This window comes from Solanum lycopersicum, chromosome 11 (genome assembly GCF_036512215.1).
Source record: "Solanum lycopersicum chromosome 11, SLM_r2.1".
In the NCBI taxonomy this organism is placed as follows: Eukaryota; Viridiplantae; Streptophyta; class Magnoliopsida; order Solanales; family Solanaceae; genus Solanum; species Solanum lycopersicum.
Genome location: NC_090810.1, coordinates 60,362,691 through 60,386,997, shown reverse-complemented (window position 1 = coordinate 60,386,997; position 24,307 = coordinate 60,362,691). Strand labels below are relative to the sequence as shown.

General features: G+C 30.0%; 4 protein-coding genes across 8 annotated transcripts; 2 read left to right on the top strand and 2 right to left on the bottom strand.

The window, feature by feature from the left end:
- Window positions 1-3,631: 3,631 nt before the first annotated feature.
- LOC101253859 (agmatine hydroxycinnamoyltransferase 1) lies at window positions 3,632-5,259 on the top strand. Its single transcript, XM_004251150.5, has one exon. It carries the CDS (start codon window positions 3,731-3,733, stop codon window positions 5,060-5,062), a length of 1,332 nt encoding a protein of 443 aa, XP_004251198.2. The 5' UTR covers window positions 3,632-3,730; the 3' UTR covers window positions 5,063-5,259.
- A 973-nt stretch (window positions 5,260-6,232) lies between these two features.
- Window positions 6,233-7,958, bottom strand: LOC101253556 (agmatine hydroxycinnamoyltransferase 1). Its single transcript, XM_004251149.5, has one exon. It carries the CDS (start codon window positions 7,728-7,730, stop codon window positions 6,399-6,401), a length of 1,332 nt encoding a protein of 443 aa, XP_004251197.2. The 5' UTR covers window positions 7,731-7,958; the 3' UTR covers window positions 6,233-6,398.
- Window positions 7,959-15,155: 7,197 nt separating this feature from the next.
- On the top strand, window positions 15,156-18,275 carry LOC101258035 (short-chain dehydrogenase/reductase 2b). Of its 5 annotated transcripts, none has more exons than XM_010315157.3 (5): window positions 15,156-15,308; window positions 16,048-16,338; window positions 16,418-16,495; window positions 16,910-17,092; window positions 17,593-18,275. In XM_010315157.3, exons 2-5 carry the CDS (start codon window positions 16,078-16,080, stop codon window positions 17,968-17,970), a joined length of 900 nt encoding a protein of 299 aa, XP_010313459.2. In that variant the 5' UTR covers window positions 15,156-15,308; window positions 16,048-16,077; the 3' UTR covers window positions 17,971-18,275. The 5 variants fall into 5 exon arrangements, with proteins under 5 accessions (XP_010313459.2, XP_010313461.2, XP_010313462.2 ...); XM_010315159.4 differs by having other exon boundaries at window positions 15,303-15,447; XM_010315160.3 differs by lacking the exon at window positions 15,156-15,308 and adding an exon at window positions 15,551-15,656 and having other exon boundaries at window positions 16,095-16,338.
- A 1,115-nt stretch (window positions 18,276-19,390) lies between these two features.
- On the bottom strand, window positions 19,391-24,307 carry LOC112940308 (putative disease resistance RPP13-like protein 1). The gene is made up of 4 exons (XM_069291498.1): window positions 24,173-24,307; window positions 20,392-24,092; window positions 19,757-19,823; window positions 19,391-19,674 (listed from the first exon to the last, which is right to left on the bottom strand). The coding sequence occupies exon 2, from the start codon at window positions 24,081-24,083 to the stop codon at window positions 20,421-20,423; it is 3,663 nt and encodes a 1,220-aa protein (XP_069147599.1). The 5' UTR covers window positions 24,084-24,092; window positions 24,173-24,307; the 3' UTR covers window positions 19,391-19,674; window positions 19,757-19,823; window positions 20,392-20,420.

Sequence of the window (24,307 nt, the reverse complement as noted above, 5' to 3'; positions counted from 1 at the left end):
AATAATAATCCACCGATCTCAATTTATATGATGTAATTTGTCTAGTATAAAGCTTAAGAATATGATAAATTTTTACGGTTCAAAAAATGTTCTTTGAATAAATCAAAAGTTAAATAGAAATATAGATTCATATTGATTTCTTTTTTCAATAAATAAAATTTAATACTTACAAATATAAAATTAACATTTCAAAGATTGGCCATGTAGCCACGTTTGGAACATGTTACCAAAATGATTGGTCAAGGATCCATATTTTATCCGAAAAAAAGAGAAACTTTCACATATGTATAATAATTATATTTGTTATCGTATTCTTATATAAACATAAAATTAACATTTCAAAGATCGGCCATCTAGCCACGTGTGGAACATGTTATGAAATGATTGGTCAAGGATCCATATTTTATCTGGAAAAAAAAAAGAGAAACTTTCACATATGTATAATAGTCATATTTGTTATCGTACACTTATATAAATATAAAATTAACAATTCAAAAATCGGCCATCTAGCCACATCTGGAACATGTTACGAAATGATTGGTCAAGATCCATATTTTATCTGATAAAAAAGAGCAAATTTCACGTATAGTAAACATAAAAATCATAGTTGTATGTTGAAGGTATAGTTTGTAAATTTATGCTTCATAGCAAACTTTATATTTGCTATAACTATTTCGTTATGATATATACAAAAGAAGCTAGGCTATTTCACTATGCACATATACAAAAGAAATAATTGTATAATCTGTTTCAGTAATACATATACAAAAAAATCAATCATATAATTTATGTTTATATAAAGTGAGAAAGAGAGAACGACAAAAGAAAATTGGGCAGAGGAAGATCATATTTGTATAATCATAAGTGTATAAGACGAAAATATATGCAATTTTCTGTCGCTTTATTCAAACACAAACATAATGTGTACATTTGTGTTTGTATAAAGTGAGAGAGATGAGTGAGAGTGGCGAATGAGATTTGGAAGAGGGGAGCAAAAATATCTGCATATCTACAATTTTTTTTCCGCTTTATACAACCACAAACACATTTTATACATTTGTATTTGTATAAAAGTGAGAGAGACAAACGATTGTGGTGAGCAAGATTCCATCAATGATAGAGGCGAAAATAGCAACAGTTTACTATAAGATACAATTAAATCAAACTATATTTATAACATTTAATTTAAATTAATAATTTACTATTATATATAATTTTCCTTTTGAAAAAATGTTACAAATGCTAAAAAATAATAATAATAAATGAATAAATAAAAGATAACGATTCCTAAGAATAACTACCACTTGCAAGGATATAGGGAGATAGAAGAGTCCTATAAAAATATCAATATTTTATATGTTCTATAATCTAACAACAACTCTTTTTACATAAAAACTTTATATAAGAAAAAATATATCATTATAATTTATGTGTTTTAATTTTTCTAATTTATATTTAGAAAGTATTAAATGATCAAAAGAATTTGATAAGGAAATTAATAAAACCATAGTTATTTTTTTATTTTAAAATTAATTAATTATTTTTTTTATTTTTAGTAAAAATATATTAAAATTAAAAGAATAAAAATATCTAAAAAATAAAATAACATTTAAAAAATATCATTCTGATTAAATTTTCTGACCAAATATTTTTTTAAATATAGAAGTTATTAATATTGACTTTTCCCCTCATTTGTTTTTATTATGAGCAAATATTATCCATAAATATTTATGACCATTCTTGGTCCACATAATTGTGGCCCTAAAGCATTGTTCATTGACTCCCCACTCCCACCATGTTCAGAACGTGTTTTACAAAAGACATAATATATAAATATATCTTTTAACTTGGCTTCAAATTACAGTTATGTTTTTTAATTTTAGGTATATATAAGTAAACAGTTAAACTTGTATAAAATTGAACAAATAGATACATATGTTCTATATGTCATCTTACATGTCATTTTTATCCTACGTAGTGTCGTACGTGTATTTTGCTATGTAGGAATCATGTGTTTATTTATTTAAAAGTTGGATAGTTAAAGTGTCTGTTTGTTTATTATGAAAATTGGAGATCAAAGTTAAAATTTAAAGTCAAGTTTAGAATCTGATATATATATTATGCCTTTACAAAATGCTATAAAAGAAGATAAAGATGTTTTGAAAAATAGCTATCACTTGTCAGTAAGGATAGATATGATATGATATATATTGAATTATTATATTATATTGAAATTTTTAATAATTATGAAATTCGACAAGGTATATGGTATAGATTTTAAATATTTTTCACGTTTGGTATGATATTTGGTAGTTGGAAACAATATATCAAAATATTGCATACCATATCGAAGCATATAGTTACATAATATAAACTAAAATTTTAAAAAATTTGACTACTCTATTTAATTGAAATTAATATATTCAAATAAAATTGATTAACACAGTAGTTTGTATTTCTTTGGAATTAATATATATATATATATATATATATATATATATATATTTCAACATGTGTAATATATTAGTAATTAATATGATACAGTTGAGACCCTTTTTTGAATTATTGAAGTCATAACACTTTACTATACGAGTATATATTACGAAGATAAATAAATTATAATTATCAATTTACCATATCGTAAAACACTAAAATCAAAAATTTATATAGATAGATGAATTCTTTTAAAAATATCAATATTTTATATATTTCTCGAACATAAAATATACTAGCTCATAATCTTAGAAAATTCTCAATTTCACTTCCACATAGAGTTTCTTAAGGTTCTACCTACCCAAATTGGATTGTAAAATACATGGACATCTTGTGAGCATTTGCATGAGATAATATAATAAAATTGTTTATTAAAAAAAAATTTATCACGAACTATTTAATTTTATATTTTAAAGATAATTTAAAGCCAAATAAAATAATTAAACCAATATTAAAGTTCATTGAATAAAATACAAGAAATAATTTTCTTTCTCATTCTCCTATAGTCATTTTTTTAATCACTCCAAGTGAACCATAAAAAGTTCATTCCAATATTCTCTTTATATATATATAAAAAAAAGGTGAAGAATCACCTTGTTATAATTTATATGTCTTAATTTATTTAGTTTGACATATATTTTATGTTTAATACATAATATGTTAAACAATATAATATACGAGAAATATCTTCTTATTTTCTAAAATTCTGTGATCAATATTTAATTAAGGAATAAAGCACAAATATCCCTCTAGAATATGATTGAAATTTCAGAGACATATCCTAACTAAATTAAGGTCTTATTATTTCGAGAACTCATTTATTTTTTAATTTTATACACCTGTTGACTTATGTGACACACTATGTGATTTCATATAGTTGAGACACATGGGAGGTGTTTCAATGTCACGTAAACCAACAATGTGTACAAAATTAAAATAAATGGGTTCTGAGGACAGGAACTAATAGAACCTTAATTTTGTTAAAAAGGGTGTCTTTGAAATTTCGATAATAATATAGGGATACTTTTGGCAAGACATATAACATGAAATATGTGGAAGAATTTCTTTAATACTACTAACAAATAAGACAAAAGTGTTAGTACTCACATTATATTTATAATAATAACACTTCCATCAAAACCATAAACAAAGACATATATAATGCCTAGTATTCATATTCACATCACATAAAGAATACCTCTATAGAGAAGAAAGCACCTAAAAAAATTTAGTAGCCATGAATGTGAAAATTGATAGTTCAAAAATCATCAAGCCATTATATGAAGGAACTCCTCCTTCAACTACAACTCATATTCCTTTCAATATCTTTGACAATGTAACATTTGATGCTCTAATGGCTCTAATATATGCCTATAGACCACCCACCCCTCCCACATCCACTATTGAAATAGGACTTCGAAAGACGTTATCGATTTATCGAGAGTGGGCAGGAAGAATAGGTGAAGATGAACATGGTAATCGAGGAGTTTTTCTTAATGATAAGGGTGTTCGATTCATCGAGGCGTCTGTGGACACCTCATTGGATGAAGTATTGCCCTTAAAGCCTTCGCCCTCTATGCTCTCCTTGCACCCTAGTTTAAAGGATGTAGTGGAGTTAATCCAAGTCCAAGTCACACGTTTCACGTGTGGCTCTGTGGTGGTCGGTTTCACCGGCCACCACATGATAGCTGACGGCCATGCTGCAAGCAACTTTTTTGTCGCGTGGGGTCAAGCGTGCCGAGGGATGGAAATTACACCCCTCCCGGTGAATGACCGAACTATTTTCCGCCCTCGGGATCCACCCCTCGTCGAGTACAACCATGTTGGGGCCGAATTCGTGTCCAAATTAGGATACAAGGAGTTAGTCAAAGTCAACAACGATGAACATAAAGAGAAGAATATCGTAGTCCACAAAGTCCATTTCACCTTGGAGTACTTAGGGAAACTCAAGGCGCATGCTTCTTTTATGAATGAAAATGCCAAAACTTATAGCACGTTCGAAAGTCTAATAGCCCATTTGTGGAGGGTTATTACAAAATCGCGTGACTTAAACGCGTTTCAGAACACCCGAATTCGAATATCGGTCGATGGAAGGAGAAGAATTATACCTAGGGTTCCGGATGAATTTTTTGGTAACATAGTGTTATGGGCATTTCCAACATCAAAAGTGAAGGACTTACTAGATGAGCCACTTCACTATGCAACAAAGATTATACATGAGGCAATTAGTAAAGTTGATGACAAATATTTCAAGTCATTTATTGACTTTGCAAATGATGAAAAAGTGATGACTAGACAAGATTTAATACCAAGTGCAAACATGAACAATGAATCACTTTGTCCAAACTTGGAAGTTGATAGTTGGTTGAGGTTTCCATTTTATGACTTGGATTTTGGCACTGGTTGCCCATTTGTGTTTATGCCTTCTTATTATCCAATAGAAGGGATGATGTTTCTTGTGCCATCATTTATTGGAGATGGAAGCATTGATGCTTTTATTCCTCTATATGAACACAATCTAACAAATTTCAACAAAATTTGTTACTCTCTAGATTTGAAAGCAAAGTGAGAAGACCTACATATGGGGTAGGTGGGGGTAAGGGTGAGGGTGGGGTGGGGGTGTTTTTAGTATATTTTGTTGTTTAATAACCAAAAGTAATTAAAACTTTTGGTTATTATTTTTTCCTAGTAATTTTATGTAATGTCATGTTGATGATCTATGTGTTTTGGAGAAGAAGTTTAAATTGGCATTTTTTTGTGATTTTATTTATAGTATAACTTGTCTAATTTTTTATTTTATTTGTTTCTTTTGACAAATTAAGAAAGGATAATTTTTTTTTATCTATTATATCCTCAATTAATTACTTTGAAAAAGGTAGAACTTCTGAAAATCTTAAACTTTTTATTCATCTACTTCATAATTAATATGGATAAAAAAGATAAACACATTATGTTAATCATTATTTTTTTATTATTGTGTTAATTCAAAAATGAACAAGTAATTAGGAATATAAAAAGTATATATTAGTGATTGATGAATATTGCTTGGTTGTTTTTCTATTTCTAAAATTATGAATTTATGAACTGATTTTTTGTAATTTCTATTAAATTTCATAAGTAGTTCATTTTAGTCTTCTGCCTTTATCATACAAAGAATCACATATAGGTTCTCTATTTTATGTCAAATTAATTAAAATAATTAGTCTCACTTAGACTAATTTATTGATGTGTGTAGATACATTGAATCTTTTTGGAACTATTTTCTTCTTCTTTAATTCTAGCAAATTCTTGTGGAAATTTAATTTCTTTGTAGTGATTGACATATTTATTGGGAAAAAAAATTAATTACATCAAATGAGACAATTTTAACCAAGAAAAATATGCATAATTCTTTTTAAAAAATCATTTCTCTTTCCATAGTCTTTCAAAGAAAAATTTGCATGGGGCAATTAATGACTTAAAATTACAATTATTTCACCATATGAAACCAAAAGTGAAAGTCATGTCAAATAAGGAAATACCCTACCACCTTTGTCCTTTTAGGTGAGACAATATAAAATATTTTTTATCTTATCATAAAAAGTTCCTAAGTATATTTTTAGTGAAAGTTTTTAACAAGTTTACAAGATTGATAATATATTGAACTTAAATAAAAATTAATCGATATCAACAAACATATATCAGACATCGAACATAAAAATCAAAACAAACACAAACTAACAAAAAAAAAAAAACAATATTCCTCAATCACTAATATATATAAATAAAATTACAAAAAAATGTCAACTCAAACTTTTTTCCCAAAACACGTATCTCATCAACGTGACAATCAATAAAATCACCAGGTGCTAAAAACAACAAAATACACCAAAAACACCCCTCACCTACCCCATTAGTAGCTCTTCTCACTTTGCTTTCAAATCTAGAGAGTAACAAATTTTCTTGAAATTTGTTAAATTGTGTTCATATAAAGGAATAAAAGCATCAATGCTTCCATCTCCAATAAATGATGGCACAAGAAACATCATCCCTTCTATTGGATAATAAGAAGGCATAAACAAAAATGGGCAACCAGTACCAAAATCCAAGTCATAAAATGGAAACCTCAACCAACTATCAACTTCCAAATTTGGACTAAGTGAATCATTTTTCATGTTTGCACTTGGTATTAAATCTTGTCTACTCATCACTTTCTCATCATTTGCAAAATCAATAAATGACTTGAAATATTTGTCATCAACTTTAGTAATTGCCTCATGTATAATCTTTGTTGCATAGTGAAGTGGCTCATCTAGTAAGTCCTTCACTTTTGATGTTGGAAATGCCCATAACACTATGTTACCAAAAAATTCATCCGGAATCCTAGGTGTTATTCTTCTCCTTCCATCGACCGATATTCGAATCTGGGTGTTCTGTGACGCGTTTAAGTCACGCGATTTTGTAATAACCCTCCACAAATGGGCTATAAGACTTTCGAACGTGCTATAAGTTTTGGCCTTTCCATTCATAAAAGAGGCATGTGCCTTGAGTTTCCCTAGGAACTCCAAGGTGAAATGGACTTTGTGGACTATGATATTTTTCTCTTTATCTTGATCGTTGTTGATTTTGACTAACTCTTTGTTTACTAATTTGGACACGAATTCGGCCCCAGCATGGTTGTACTCGACTAGGGGTGGATTTCGAGGGCGGAAAATAGCACGATCGTTCATCGGGATGGGTGTAATTTCCATCCCTCGACATGCTTGCCCCCACGCGACAAAAAAGTTGCTTGCAGCGTGGCCGTCAGCTATCATGTGGTGGCCGGTGAAACCGACCACCACAGAGCCACACGTGAAACGTGTGACTTGGACTTGGATTAACTCCACTACATCTTTTAAACTAGGATGTAAGGAGAGCATAGAGGGAGAAGGCTTTAAGGGCAATACTTCGTCCAACGAGGCGTCTACAGACGCCTCGATGAATCGAACACCCTCATCATTGAGAAAAACTCCTCGATTACCATGTTCATCTTCACCTATTCGCCCCGCCCACTCTCGATAAATCGATAACGTCTTTCGAAGTCCCGTTTCGATAGTGGATGTGGGAGGGGTGGGTGGTCTATAAGCATAAATCAAAGCCATTAGAGTATCAAATGTTACATTGTCAAAGACATTGAATGGAATATGAATTGTAGTTGAAGGTGGAATTCCTTCATACAATGGCTTGATGATTTTTGAACTCTCAATTTTCACATTCATGGCTACTACTTTTTTTTTTGTATGTGCTTTTTTCTCTAGAGAAATAGTTTTTTTTTTATTGTGATGTAAATTCTAGGCACTAGTTGGCTTGTTTATATAAGAAAAGAAATATACCTTTATTAGGGGCCTCCATTATTTTTTTAGATTCATGTTTTTATATTCTCAAAAAGATTTGCATTTAAAATTAACAACAATAGGAAGTTTGGCCAGTTTGCACTTTGCACTTATATTTCCTCCGTCCTATATTAATTGTTCATATTATTAAAAAATATTATCTGTATTTATTTTTATATCGTGTTGTAATTTTAAAAGTTAATATAAGTTAAACTAAATTACTTTAATTTGATATTTTAAACAAAGGATTTAGATATTAATAAATTATACGAAAATCATAATAAATTACAATTTTTTTGTATATAAATAGAATGAAAAAATATATCGTAAAATTTTAGTTAAAATTTTTATAGTTTGATTTTTAAAAAAAGAAATCATGACAACTAAAAGTAGACTAAGGGAGTATTCTCTTAAATTCTTTTCTCTTATTACTTTTTAATTGTTTACTATTTTTTATTTTTCTTTAGTTGTTACTTTTAATATATTTATAAAAAAGACAATAATTTATTTTTATATTTTACTTACTTTGGCATTAATTATTCTTTTTTTCAAATTATTTTTGAACCTAAAACTAAAATTCATCGACAGAAATAATGTGATAAAATAGTTATGTTGATTATTATTTTCTTAATAAATATATCAAATTTCATTGTGATAAATAAAAATGAACCAAAAGAGTTCATTGATATTTTTTTTAAAATTTATTCTTTTTCAAAAAATACGAAAATAAAAATAAACAACTAATATCGAACGATGATGATGATCGTACATAGGATTCTAGAAACCTCATGGTTGAATGTTCAAAATTCATGTACCTAATGCGGCGAAAGAATAATCTTCATTATGTCATAATTTATTCGTCGTTGCTTTAATTTATTATTGTTTTTCAAATTTTTAGCATTTCAAAATTTATTAAAATTATAGCTACTAAATCTTTAGAACTTTAAAATTAACTAAAAAAAGTCTTGCTTTCTAATCTTTCCATTTTGAACTATACTAAAAATATTTATATTATGATAAACAAAATAATTAAATAATATTTTTCAACTTAACTTTTCAACATTCGTCTTTCTTATATGAAATTTTTATTATTCAGATAAATATAAATATTTTATTGTATATAATTTTATTAATTAACGTGATACTAATTACTACCTACCACACGTTTATGAGGGAGTGGGGTCATTTATTTCCTAGAAAAAGTATCCATTTAAAATTGGCAAAAATTTAATTTTGACTAGTGGGTTTTGATAATTAAAATTTATTATTATTATTATTATTTTGTACTAAAATGCCAAAAAAATTCCATGTTTACATAATTCACGTGGTTGAATTTAAATATTACTTGTTGTGAAAGTATTGAAAAGTGACTTTTTTTTCTTAATTCCAACCACTAATATTATTATATTACTACTTTAAATGTCATTCTATTTAATTGTTTTTTTTTTATATTTTAGTAATTGATATGTAAAACGACATTCACTTTATATAACGATTGATTTAATATAATCACGTGTATTATAATAAAATAAAATATGTAAAATATGTTTCAATTTATATAATAATTGATTTGATAGGATTATACTATAGCCTTTTCTTATTATTATGTTATAAGTAATAAAATATAATATAATACAATACATTCTTGACGAGTTGTATCAACTACGCAGGAAATATGTAAAATGACTTTCGATTTATTTATATATATATATATATATATATATATATATATATATATATATATATATATATATATATATATATATATATATATATATATATATAATCTCAATGAGAAAAATCACCAGTAAAACAAATGGGACCAAGTATAAAGCTTCAACCACTTTAATTATGATGTAATTGGGAATATTATATATTATTGTCTCCCCGTCTATTATTAATTGTTATACTTTTTATTTTTAAAGTTAAATTATAAATATTTTATATTATATTTTTTTCTCATATTAATGTACAAAATTTATAATGTATAATATTTTTTATATACATTTTGAATATTTAATTTTTTAGAATATTAAATTAATATAATTTAATTTAATTTTAAAAATTAATCAAATTAACTTTTAAAAAATATAACCGTTCAGATAAAAATAGACGGAGAGACTATCAGTCAATCTTTTGTCCTTTAATAATAGTAATAATTAATAGAGCAGACTCAATTTTCCACATGCTTTTGTCCTTTAATAATAATTAATAGAACAGACTCAATTTTCCACATCTACTCAAATGACTTTAGAAAATTTGGAGTCTGTTGGATTAATCTAAAAAATAAATAAAAATTACTTTAAGTAAAAAAAATAAGAAATTAAATCTAAATGATTTTTAAGTTAGAAAATTAGAATAAATGAAGATTTATTTTTAATTTAAATATATTTTAAGTTATTTTAAATTTATTTACATATAAATAACAGAAGCAAGATATTAAAATGAATCATAATTGATATTATTAATCGATAATAATTTCTAATTAAATTATTTATCCCATGCACGATTTTAATTTTTATGTTTCGAATATCTTCGTATAAATTGAAATTTTTTAAAAAATATATATTATATAATAATAAAAGTTTGGACTAAAAATTTAGACTATTATTAGGACGTAAGTTTTACCTACGCCTTTGACTAATTATTTTCATTAATTTTTTTACCTTCAAAGCATAAACCAATGGAAAAAAGATTAGAGTAAAAAAGAAAAATTTTACCAATCAAATGATTGATCAATAATTTTTTTACTAAAAAAAAATGCAAATCTTCCGAATATATTGTCAATAACTATTTGATATTCAATATTCTTGTTACAATTTTGATTAATTTGAGTCGATTTAATATAAAATCAAAAGAAAATGTTTTTCATCGTTTTTTATTTTTTAATCTCTTAAATTTTAACTTAAAATTTTAATTAAGAATAAAGAAATTATATTTATCTTATCAAAACTTAAGTGAAAACATGATATAAAGTATTAAATTTTTATATATATTTTTTTTAAAAAAAACAAAGGAATTCAATCTGAGAGAATCATAAAATTTTAAAGAACTCTAGAAGAACAATTTTAACACCCATATAATTATACAAAAACAAAAATAAATTTACGTATCTTATATTTTAATTTTTTTGAAAAAAACTTTTATATTTAATATATGCATTTTCTTAATTTAATAGCACACATGATATATGTCAAACACTATAACGTTACATTCAAATAGTATTTTGATAAATTAAATACATAATTATAATACTTTTTATGTTTATTTTATTAGGAAAAAAATGTCTATTTTGTACGTACAGAAAATCTAATAGCTAGATTTGCTTATTGATGGGAACATTATGATAAAGAAGTGTCCACATATTTGTTAACTTTTTATCATTTCTAAAAATGTAAATTTATTACACTAAAAAAAAAAAGAAAAAATAGCGTTTGAACAAAATTTCACCTTCTTGTTAATTTTATTTAGTTATGAATTAATAATGAATTACGTAAAAATTCAATTAGCTCGGAGTTAGAGAGTATCAATTCTATATATGTGTATGAAATTAATATCAAATTCGAATTATTATTTTTTAATTTTATCCAATTCGTACATTCTACTCTACCTACGTCCCTAAATAACTATTTTTATTATTTTTCTTCAAAGCATATGCTACTTGAGAAAAAGATAAAAGAGTAGGAAACAAATTTTAATGTGATTGATGACACAAATTGACAAGTGAAGAAGATAAGAAATGTGAATCTTGAAAGCATATGCTAATGAAAATACTTTGTCATTTTCACACATTAGAAAGTGAAAAATTTACATTTTACGTTATCGTTGATATTTATCTTGAAATTTTAGTTTATTTAAATTCATATCACGTATAAAGTTTTTAAAGAAAAATTCTCAATATTTTTCTTTAAAAAATTTATTTTAATCGTATATATGATATCTCTGATTAATGTAAAGAATTTCATTCAACTACCATAGTCCTTGTTGAGTAGATATAATCAGAGATATGATTGTCTTATCAATTAATTGACTCCCCAACAACCATGAATTATTTTATTCAATTCGAGATTTTAATCTATATTTTGTATTATAAATGTAGTATAATTAAATTAATATTAATAAGATAAAATATATTTATATCGATATGATGTAAGAGTGACAAAGTATTTATGTTTTATTCAATATGATAATGTTGTTCATAAGTAAATCACCACTTAAATTTGAAAATTTTCAATTTTTTCTTTAATTCACTTTAAAAGAAAATTTTAAAAAATACGAAAAGTATTTTGAGATAGAGAAAATATAAATAAAAATCATACACAAAAATTATTAAATGTGTTGATGTAAATTCTTAGCAATAATGACTAAGAATTCCAACCAAAAAAATTTAACACGATTTGGAAAAAAATCATAAAAAACACAATTAATTGACACGTCTATAATTATTGTAATAATTAATTGTAGTTTATCAATTAGACATATGCATTAATCACATGTGATAATAATTAATACAACAATGATGAATGTGCACTAATTATGTCTAATCATAATTAGGCTTAATGCATGAGCAATCCTTAAAGCTTTTTCTCTAACTTGTTTTAATGGAACATTTAAACTTAATTAACCTACGATAAAATATTTTCATCAAAGATATTAATTTTTTTTTTGTGTGTTTAAGTGTCTATTACATATAATTAGCTTAACCTGATGCATATGTCATTTCCTTTAATTATGCACACATGTCTTTATTAGATTAACTCGAGGGTTTACGACTTATTGAAACCAACAAATAAATGAATTAGGTATATTTGTAATAGTCACGTGAGAACATACATAAAAACAATCTAACTTAAATACTTATTATCATTCTAAATCATTATAAGTTATATCACTTGTTAGTAAATGAATTGGAAATGATCGATACTAAATAATAAGAGTAAAATATATAAATATAAAATGATACTATTTTTTATTTTTAAATTGAACAGATAATATAATAATAAATATTTTTGATTATCCGAAAAATTTGACTAAACAAACTATTTTGATTGCTATATGTATGCATGTTTTCAACTTAATTATTCCTTAAAAAAATGTTAGCTTTTTAGAAATATTTTAATTGTTCATCAACATATAAACAAATCAAAAAATAATGATATAATACTTAATATTTTTATTTTTAAGAGAGATTTTTATTCAATATTCAATACTAAATATAATTTAATTTAAATTTATGCTGAAAAATTTCATATAAATCGTAAAGTATTTTTTTAATATTTAAATTCTAAACCTAAAACCTTAGCGAAAAAATCAAATTCAAACGCTAATCACATGTATTTAACTTTGTTATCTTCACCATTATTAAATAATGGGAATTAGAAAATAAAAAGTTGTGTAAATGCTCTTAAAATACTTACAATAAAGTAAAGGCACAATCATTTCATTAAATTTTTTTATTTTTTAAGCATTCCTCTTATCTCAAAATAATTAAAATTAAAGATGAAATTTATTAATTATTTTCAACTACTCCCTTTGTACTCTCACCAATCCATTTAATTACTTGTTGTCTTTACTCTAAATCGAGAGATAGTCAAATCTCCATCTCCTCTAAATCGAGACATGGTTTATTTAATATTTTTCTCACGAGGCATGTAAAATAGAATATGACAAGTAAAGTAATTTAAAAAGTATATCAAAAGAACAATTACTTCTTTTTATAGAGCTCAATTCTAAAAAAATATCTAATAAATAAGAATAACATAGTAAATTAAATACTTTATGTATTTATATATTTTTCTTAATAGACATAAAACAAGAGTATTATTTTAAAATGAAATAAATAATCTCGAGTCTTGACATATAAAACAATACTTTTTTAATTAATTAAATTATTGACACGAAAGCAAATCAAATCAAAACGTTAATCACATGTATTTGATTAGTGTGAATTGTATAATATTTATAACATAATATTAATTTTCTTCTATTCCATTTTATATAGCATATTTTGAAAAATTTGAAATATAATAATCAAATGATTTATGATAGGTACAAATAACATTTCTCATCTTCTAAAATATAATTACAATTATGAAAATTTAAATTTTATAGATCAAACTCAATGATAATAATTTGAAATTTTAGTCGTTATTATTTTTCTGTTACAAAGATCGAAAAATAGTTATTTGTGAATTTTGCCCTTACGAAAGAAAGATAATATTACTTCTTCTATTTGATTTTATATCACGAGTTTGTAATTCCCTTTTTTTTTTAAAAAAAAAGTAAAATTAATATGCATGTGCACAATATAATTTAATAATAATTATTTATATTACTATTATTATTATAATACTTTTTATTATGCTATTTGTAAGTTATTGCTAGGTCTGTAATGGACCAAATTTTTACATGGGCCAAATCATATAAAATAGGTTGGGCTACTTTCATTCAAGAAAAGCCCATTTTCTTTGTTAAGAGATAAATTGGGCTGGCTCATGTTAAGTCCCATTGAGGTGTAAGATAAAAGAAAAAAGAAAAAATTATATATATATATATACACACACACACACATATTATTGCTATTAGATACACTAAATTAGGTAGATATGCAAGCAAGATAGGAGGGAGGTGAGAGAGATCTCCAGATACATGCAAATCCCACTATATACATGTATCTGATCAATATACGTAGAGAGAACTGAGCAAGAGAAGAGAGAACCGAGCGAGAGAGTTTGATACAGGTGGATCCACTTTGATACAATAGATCTAGAATAAATTACACTTAATTTCAATCCTTACGTATCTGAGATGCATGTATTAGGTTTCACTAGATACATGTTTCCATGATTCAAAATATGATAAAACTCGTAATATTGAAAACTAACACGAATCTAAGCAATGAACTCTTAAATTAGTAGGATTTTCGTAACTTACCCTAAAAATAAAAAAAGGACAATTACATATAATATCAGTCCATACACTACGTTTACTATCTATTAAACCCAAACTTATATAAATTAGGAAAAAATGGTCGACTCAATTTTTCTCGTCTTTCTTTGTCCTTCTTCATCCTCATATATCACAATATTCGAAATATCGTGAAGATTTCATATCTAAAATTTAGAACGATTTTTAGAGGTGATTTTGAGTTAGTCGAAATTGAATAGTCAGTACATTAGTGTGTAATAAGCGTCATGTGGAGGAGTTCCATTGAAGTGTAAGATACAATAAAATCTTTCTATAAAGATATTTTCATGATTTCAAAATAAATAATATTATTAAATGTGTCTTACGTAATGCGAATTTTTGTTGAACGAATAATAAATTATGAAAAAGACAAATGTGAAAGGCCCACAACTTTTTGATATTTGTACTTATATTTATTAATTTATTTAAGTATTTGTATAGCACTAGCACTAGCCCTACACTCCCATTTGCAGAGTTGTTTTGTCTCTCCACTTGCTGGTAAGTCAAATCTGTTCAGATCTTGATATTTTGGTCTTTTGATATAGTGATTTTTTTAGTTTGTCCTAGCCTTGATAGATTGAGTTAATTATATTTTTAATTAGTGAGAGGTAACACGTATCTGTTCGAATTAGTTGAGGTCTCGCCTTTGATTATACTAAGATGATAATGTCATTTGATTACTGTTACTATCTGTTGTTTCTTTATATATCTTATTGTTTTATCGTAGTTTCTATTATGTTACTGTCTGTGGTTTCTTGTACTTTCATTACTTTTTTCTCGAAACTGCTTTGGACTAATTTTACTTTGAGTCGAGGATCTGTCAGAAATAACCTCTCTATCTATGAGGTCTGGTTAACGTCTGATTACATTCCACCTTCCCTATACCGTACTTTTTGAAACTACACTGAGTGTGTTGTTGTAAAAACATGAAAGAGCAGGGGATTCAACAATGCTATGTACTAAGTAAACAGAATTTAAAATTTGGCATTGTATACACAATGCAATTTTTCTGTCTTAGGTAGTTGAAGAGACTTTAACTAATCAACATTATACCGGTAATCCGGTCAATTAAGGCTTAGGTAGATGAAAAGAATTCGTCGTTTTGTCTGTGTTGATTTTATGATTGATGGTTCACAAGGTTGTTATTTCAACTCTTGAACTACTAGTCTATACCTATCTCTTTCTCCCTATCGCGTTAGTTCGTTTGAGAAACTGTTATTATTTCTTATCTCTGCAGGAAAAAAGTTAGAAACTTTGGACTTAAGTGATGGGAGATGTTTGTAGGTATGCAGTTGTTACAGGAGCAAACAAGGGAATTGGCTTCGAGACTGTCAAACAGCTCGCGAAATCAGGTGTAACGGTTATCTTAACAGCCAGAAATGAAAAGAGAGGAATGGAAGCAACATCCTTGCTGAATGAACAAGGACTTTCGAACGTTGTGTTTCATCAGCTTGATGTTCAAGATGCTAAAAGCATCGAGTCCTTAGCGAAGTTCATACAAACACAACATGGAAGGCTTGATATTCTGGTAAGAGCATGAACGGATCAGTTTCTCGTGCGATTTTTTTTGAAGTAAATATAGGGAAGTTGATGATTAGTTTATGCAGGTAAATAATGCTGGAGCTTCTGGAGTTGTTGTTGATGAAGATGTCCTTAGGGCCTTGAATGTAGATCCTGAAGACTGGGTAAGATAATTTACATCTTGTTTTATTACCGATTTCACATGGTAATTCAATACAATAACAACAACATACACATTGTAATTCCGTAAATGAGGTCTGGAGAGGGTAAGATGTATGCAGAATATTTTCCTACCTTTGTGACGTTGAGAAGTTGTTTTCGGTTGAACCTTGGCTAGCTAAAGAAAAGTTTGGTCCAGAATCTTTGAGGGAAGCGATAATTGCCCCGTGTGGTCTCTGATCTTGCTCTGGACTAGTCTTAGAGCGAGGGACAGTTTTATGTCGTAACTCTTAAGGATAAGATACAACAAACCTACCTGAGGACAGTGGCAAGAGCTATGATTTTCACTAAAGGGGAGTCAGAGTAAATTTCTTATTGATGTAAACGGGATTTACCTATATGCTTTTTGTTGTAAACAGTTAGCAGGGAAAGCTGTTAACGTCATTCAAGTTGCGATGAAGACAACTTATGAGAGTGCCAAATTATGCTTGGCCACTAATTACTATGGCGTTAAGAACGTTACTGAAGCTCTTCTTCCATTGCTGCAAAATTCTCCTTCAGCAAGAATTGTTAATGTTTCCTCCCTTAGAAGTGAGTTAAAGGTAATTAAACAGAACTCCATTTCCTCTGTACTGATCTTTACTATCCACTCTCTTAAGCACCTTCGATCTTCTGTTAGACGATATAGTCACACTGCTAGTTTTTTCAAAATATAGGGATTATAGTTAGAAGTATTTCTATTTGCTTAAGTATTGGGGAGCAGAGTTACCAAGTAAACGCGATGATTTAAGGTAGCAGGTTGTTTGGACACCGTCGTTACATGAACAAGAAGAAAGAAAATAAGCTAGATTTTCTCTTAATGGTAGCTTGTTGTATTTTAAGGGATTGTATTGTAACTTCCAAAAGGACAAGATCTTTATAATTCTCAAGTCATGTTTTCAGTCCGAAAACTCAATCCTACAAATACTTTTTTGGTAATCATGATGTTCGGACCAACTTGTTTGCACCTGGATACCTGCTATCTCCCACTAACGTACAAGTACCGGGTAACTTTTGACATATTAGAAGGATTTCTTATTGATTTTGAATCGTTGTAATACAGCGAGTACCAAACGAGGAGAGGAGAAAGGAGCTAGGAGATGTTGAAAACCTGACAGAAGATAAACTCGACAAGATTCTGCAGAATTTTTTGCATGATCTGAAACAAGATGCTCTCGAGGTGAACGGTTGGCAGATGATGCTACCAGCATATAGCATATCAAAAGTCTCACTCAATGCTTACACTCGAATTCTTGCTAGAAAGTACCCGAAAATGTGTATCAATTGTGTCCATCCTGGATACGTTAACACAGATATAAATTGGCATACAGGAACAATGCCTGTCGAAGAAGGAGCTGAAGGATCTGTCATGCTAGCTCTTTTGCCTGATGGAGGACCTACTGGTTGCTACTTCGATCGTACAGTAGTTGACGAATTTTAGATACAACAATAACTATGCCTCAGTCCCAAACAAGTTGGGGTCAGTCGTGATGTTTAGATATAACAATAAGTACGCCTCAGTCCCAAACAAGTTGGGGTCAGTCGCGATGTTTTAGATCAAGTCGTGAAATAAGACTATTTGTTTCAGTGTCTCTTGGAATTTGGTTGAACTTCTGAGCTTGATTGATGTTCTAGTGGTTGAATTAGTAATTGAAACAATGAGGGAAGCAAAGGATAATATAATCAAGTAATGTGTTGTATCGAATCGTACTGTGATGTTTTAATGATTAGTGTAATGTTTGGATAGATTGTATTGTTCTCCAGCATCACACACTGTGTCACGTATCAACAGATCACACCACATCGTTCATTACACAAAATGAGGCCTTTCGTCGTTACCTAACAATAAATTTAAATGAAATATGATACAATGAAATTTAAGCGACAATCAAAACAAACAATGTATCTAAACTATCAATACACTACAACAGGTACCAATCATGGGCGTATCAAATTCAAACGTGACAAGTAAAAGTGAACGGATGGAGAAATTACCATCATTAATAACAAATGCCAGTAATTCATAACATTTAAATAAGTGAAAAATGACAACATAGCCAAGAAATGCATTCAAACATCACATTGAGTGTAAATGTTACTCTTATGGCAAACTGAAATGAATAATGATACTGTGTAAAGGAGTTACCAGTTAGAGGATCACATGGGTTTGCCTACCATTAAAAAAGGTAGTTAAAAGTGTAAGACAATATTACCCATAAAAACACATTTTTTAAACCAAACTTTTACTTATAAAATAGTAAGATAGTAGAAAATAAATTACTTGTATTAGCCCTATACTCTCCATTTACAGGTACGTCGATATATTTTATCTTTGTTGTTGCTGCATAAAATGTTTAGATTCAAGCCTCGATAGACAGAGTTAGTTGATATCTGTGTTACTATGAGGTAGCACATACATGTTGAAAACGAAACATCTTTTCAAAAGCAATTTAGATTCTGTATGTTGAAGAGAGGTGAGGCTTTTGAGATTTTGGCTGCTTAATGTTTTCAGATTGTATATAAATAGAGGAAGGCAACTCCCAATGTTCAAACTCTTTGTCACTCCCATCATGATGGATCACTAACTCTGTGAGTCTGTGTAAACGCCACTCCTTTCGGCCATTCACCAGTTTCTCGCAATTACTGATCACAAGTTTTTGTAAATTGAAGGGAAATCCTCCTTCAGGGAAAGACTCTATCCTGATATGAGTTGGGGTGAGATAGTTGAGATTTTTCTATGCTTAATTAGAATTTAGGAGCACTAGTCGTAGAATGGGAAAAAAATCATGCCAGGAGCACCGCTCCTTCGATTGTGCAAATTCGAATTTAGTTGGACTCCAATGTGGATATCAAACACCGAATGAGCAAACAACATATCCACTAAAAAATATATCAGTACTTCTTAGAGTTTATTCAACCATCACGAGTTATAATTCTAATTTGATTTTCTGTACACAAGTCTTACAAAATGAGTACTCTAACCACTAGTTGAGTCCCAAACATATTAACTAATCGAGTTTGTCAACTTACAAAAGAGGCTTGCACTGGAAACATGAAATAGTTTCAGCGGTACACTGATTGTAATCGCCCTTCTTTGATAGTCGCATCTCAAAGACTTGCCTATAACAACAGACCTGAAAATTCACTGTGGACGACATAATAGCTTTAGTGGAAAGATTTAAAAAAAAAACAAAACTCGGGAACAGATGTAAAAATAGCAGCAGCACCTTAGAAACACTTCCTACGGACAATTAATGTACCAGACTTGTCGTACTCGCTCTTCAAAATCCACATCTGATTAAGCACAAAACATGTTTAAGTTAGCAACAACACATGAGTTCAAACTGTAGCTTAAAATTGCAAAAGTATATGCAAGAGAAGATATCTAAAGACAGGGATTTTCTAACTCGTTGGATTAACACCCTGCAAATGTATATCTATAGCCCTTACCTATCAAAATGTAGTCGTCTGGTCGCTATACGAAAGAAAAAAGATGTTTAGCTTTTTTTGTCTACCTCTTTATCTATCAAAATTGCTAGTGACATAGGATGGTTGATGATTACAAGAACTAAAAACTTTTGATTAAACATGGTGGCAATTGAGACGTGAATTCAAACACGGTAAGAGCATAAACCAATAAGCCATGAGAAACATAGAATCATATAACATCTGACAATGGAAGTTGCAGTTATTTCCTAAAACTTGTGATTGAATTATCCTTTCAAAAATTTAGATTCTCTATGGAGGTTAAATATAATGCTATGTGTTTGATGATGAGCTAGCACGGCATGATTAAAAATGAAAAGAAGTAACAAAAAAGCAAAGTGAAATAAAAAGCTTATGAGGGAAAAGAATAGCTTACATCAGTTGGGGAGCCATTTGTTTTAATCATTACATGCATTCCTCATCGATCTGTATGGTGGGGATATGAGCAATTTCTGTCCAGTATTCCCCCTTGTCAAATTCTAGTAGTGGTGTGAGCAATGGACATTTGGAAATTGATAGTGTAGAGAGGGAAGAGGGCATCCCTTTTAATGGAAGGGATTGGAGATTAGGGCAATTGGAGATGATCAGGTGAGAGAGGGAGGAGGGCAGTGCTGATTCAGCAAGTGATTGGAGATTAAGAAATTTCCAGATTTGTAGAGTTTGAAGCGAAGTGAGGTGAGAAAAGGAGGAAAGTTGGCCTTGTGACTGAAACTGAGATAAATTACCAACAATACGTAGAAACTGAAGAGAGGTGAGGCTTTTGAGATGTTGGCTGCTTAATGTTTTCAGATTGAATATGAATAGTCTCTGAATAGAGGAAGGCAACTCCCAATGTTCAATATGTTCGTCACTCCCATCATGATGGATCCATAACTCTGTGAGTCTCTGTAAATGCCACTCCTTTCGGCCATTCACCAGTTTCTTGCAATTACTGATATAGAGTTCTTGTAAATTGAAGGGCAATTCTCCTTCTATTTCTGGACAATCAGACAGACGCAGTTCCTTGAGTTCCTGCATACGTTCTGGAAGACACTTGAGCTTCTTACATCCCCAAATATTCAGTGACGTCAGCTGGGCCGCTCCTCCACATGCCATCGAGAGTTTTTCACAATTCCGAATATGGAGACTTTCAGTGGCAGTAGGAATCAAAAACCTAGTAACGTTGTGGCAATTCATAATACTCAATTGACGTGCTGTTGGGAGAAACTCAGGTGATATATCATCTACACAACCACAATCAATCACACTCAAATACTCCACAAACATCTCACCAACTGGCGCCTCCAATTTCAATTTTGGGCAACCAGATATCTTTATTCTCTTCAAGGTAGTTGGCAGTATGCTAAAAGGAAAGGAGGTAACAGACTTACAATCACATATATATAACCTTTTTAAACTTGAAAATTGGATGGGTATCTCCAAACTGAGCTCAGGGCAATTTTTAATGGAAAGTTTCTCAAGTGTAGGGAACTCTCCAATTCCTAGTGTGTGCCATTGCTTCCATTCAGGCATATCTTTAAATCTAAGCTCCACAAGAGAGTTAAAAGGCTTTTCGGAGGACAATCTGCCATAGAACTCTTCTGTCACCACTCTTATCCCATGCATCCCTCTAATGGAAAGGAATTTCAAACAAGGGAGTTGTCCTAGTGCTGGCAAGGAGTAACAGTCCTTGCAGTTTCTAAGATACAAATGCACCAGCTTAACAAACAAAGGATCAGCTACCCAGTTTGGAAAGTTTGTCCCTCTATATCCAGTGATTTCAACTGCTTTAATGTTTTTATGTGGGCGTAGCTCGTCAAGTATGTCTCTTTCTGTTTGTGAATTGTCAGCACTAATGCTTTCACTCCACTCCAATGATAATTGCTCAACATGATTCTTCTCCCTCATCTTTGCCTTCACAGCTTCCCTTCTATCAACCACATTTTCCAACTCTAGAATTGATAGAGATCCATATAAGTTTTGTGCTTCACCCAAATATTCCATTCTCCAACCACCTACAAGAAACTTGGCTCCCACCAACACTTGGAGGCTTTTCAACCTGCTCAGATGTAGTGGCATCTTCAAGCGCCGAGTGTTGCTTATGTCAAGATGACGCAAGTTAATCAACTTCTCCATCTGCAGCGGTAGCTCCTCAAGATATTCACAAGATGACAGGAGAAGTGTCTCTAAGTTATACAACACAAAAATGGAATCCGGCAACTTTGTAATCGATGTCTCAGAAAGGTCCAAAAATCTGAGGAGCTTTAATTTGATAAACAAGTCATTTGGCAACACCTTAATCTGGTAATGAGACAATGATAGTGCCCTCAAGGATCTTAGTGTAGGCAGTATGTTATGCAACACCCTCCTGCTTAGTTTTTTTGAGTAATGGAACTGGATATCGATTGGAAGTAATGTCCTCAGCTGCTCTGATTTAAAGAGTGATTTCAATTTCTCAAACTCACCATCTTGTCCTATTGAATAGGACATGTGCCGACATTGTTCCAACATATGCGATCCTTTGTTATCTTCCAACCTTATACAATGATTTGAAGATGCAATTTGGGACAAATCATTGACAAGGTCATGCATTAAGAATTCCTCTACGTCTCTTTTAGAAGGCTTTGAGGCCATTTCGAACAATGATCTTGATCTCAACTCGATAAAGTATTGGTTACCCGAATGAAACTGATGTACAAGACCATTAGCAATCCACAGGTGAATAACTTGGTCTTTGCGAAATTGATAATCTTTGGGATATATTGCACAATAAGCAAAACATTGCTTTAAATGTGCAGGAAGATCATTGTAGCTCAACATTAGCGCTGGTAATATACCATTCGAACAACTTGGAAGCTCCCATATTTCACTTCTTAAAATGTTTCTCCACTCATCCACCTCTGATTTGCTGCGTAACATACCAGCAAGTGCTTTTAGAGCTAAAGGCAACCCTTTGCACTTGTCTGCAATTTGTTTTCCAACCTCTTCAAATTCTGGATGTTCCTTGGGATCCTTGTGCTCTAATGAATGTCGTTTGAATAGAGCCCAAGAGTCTTCACTAGACAGAATTCCCATGTAGATTGCCCCACTACCCATCATCAAGGCAACACTCTCTTTACGTGTCGTTACAATGATCTTACTTCCTATATCCCCTTGTAAAAAAAGATTTCTCAAGTCATCCCACTCAGGATAATTATCATTCCACACGTCATCAAGGACAACAAGAAACCTTTTTCCATTCAGCTTTTCCTTCAATTTGACTTGTAGCTGATTAAGATTGTCATCAGCCTTCAATTTGACTTGTAGCTGATTAAGATTGTCATCAGCCTTCAAGTCAGTTGATCCAATTTCTTGAAGTAAACCTTTTGTTATTCTGAAAGCATTATATGCCTCAGAAACACAAAACCAAGCTGTCAAACCAAAATGTTTCTGCACTCTCTCATCATTGTAAACGGCTTTAGCAAGTGTTGTCTTACCCATGCCGCCCATTCCCACAATAGGAACTACAGCCAGATTTTTTCGCTTTGTATCCATAGACAACAAACGGCCAACCAAATTCTCTATTTCATTCTTCCTTCCAAAGATACCAGAATCATCAACCAAAGAAGTTGAAGGTGTTCTAGTTTCTTGTTTGGTCGAAATAAAATGCTCCTTTAAGCCAAGGCGACCAATTTGCTTTTCCAACACCTCCAGTTTTTTAATAGTGTCTTCCAACTTCTTCTTTATGTTAAGAAAGAAATCATCACTCAAGCACAGGTTGAGGTCACTTACTTGCTGGTTGCTTGTTTCCACTTTAAGCCTCAAAGCTTCATAATTGACTTGTTCTATCAAGTTTTCAGCAGCGTCCACAGCAGTCTGAAGCTTATGTAACCACTGGCTCACAAATTGATTCGATGCTTTCTTATTCTCTGCATCACTTAGCACAATTTGAAGACCAAGCAAAATGTCCCCCAGCTTCTCAAAGAGCTCAACATCATCTGTATGCTTCCGAAACATGTTGAGCAGATCACCGTTAGGAGCAAGCCTATCAAAGAGAACATTCAAAGCTGAGGAGAGAAATGCACCACCAACTGCTAACCCAATCTCCATTTCTCAAATCTGCAAGGAAACACAAAATGATTTTGAGAAGATAAATTTTTCTATCTATCTTCAACTACAAAGATAGTACTTTACTTTACCCGTTGAATGTTGAGAGTAATTTGCAAACAAGAATGATTAGTGATTGCTTGAAATTAGTACAACTATTTTTCAGCTAATCAAAACTGTCCTCTTTTCTCTTCTCAAAAAGTATTGACTTGAATAGAATAATTGAG

Coding starts and splice junctions, on each gene's coding strand:
- LOC101253859 (XM_004251150.5), top strand. CDS start 3,731: ATGAATGTGAAAATTGATAGTTCAAAAATCATCAAGCCATTATATGAA.
- LOC101253556 (XM_004251149.5), bottom strand. CDS start 7,730: ATGAATGTGAAAATTGAGAGTTCAAAAATCATCAAGCCATTGTATGAA.
- LOC101258035 (XM_010315157.3), top strand. CDS start 16,078: ATGGGAGATGTTTGTAGGTATGCAGTTGTTACAGGAGCAAACAAGGGA. Junction 16,496..16,909: donor ATGTAGATCCTGAAGACTGG/GTAAGATAATTT, acceptor TGTTGTAAACAG/TTAGCAGGGAAAGCTGTTAA. Junction 17,093..17,592: donor CCCTTAGAAGTGAGTTAAAG/GTAATTAAACAG, acceptor GTTGTAATACAG/CGAGTACCAAACGAGGAGAG.
- LOC112940308 (XM_069291498.1), bottom strand. CDS start 24,083: ATGGAGATTGGGTTAGCAGTTGGTGGTGCATTTCTCTCCTCAGCTTTG.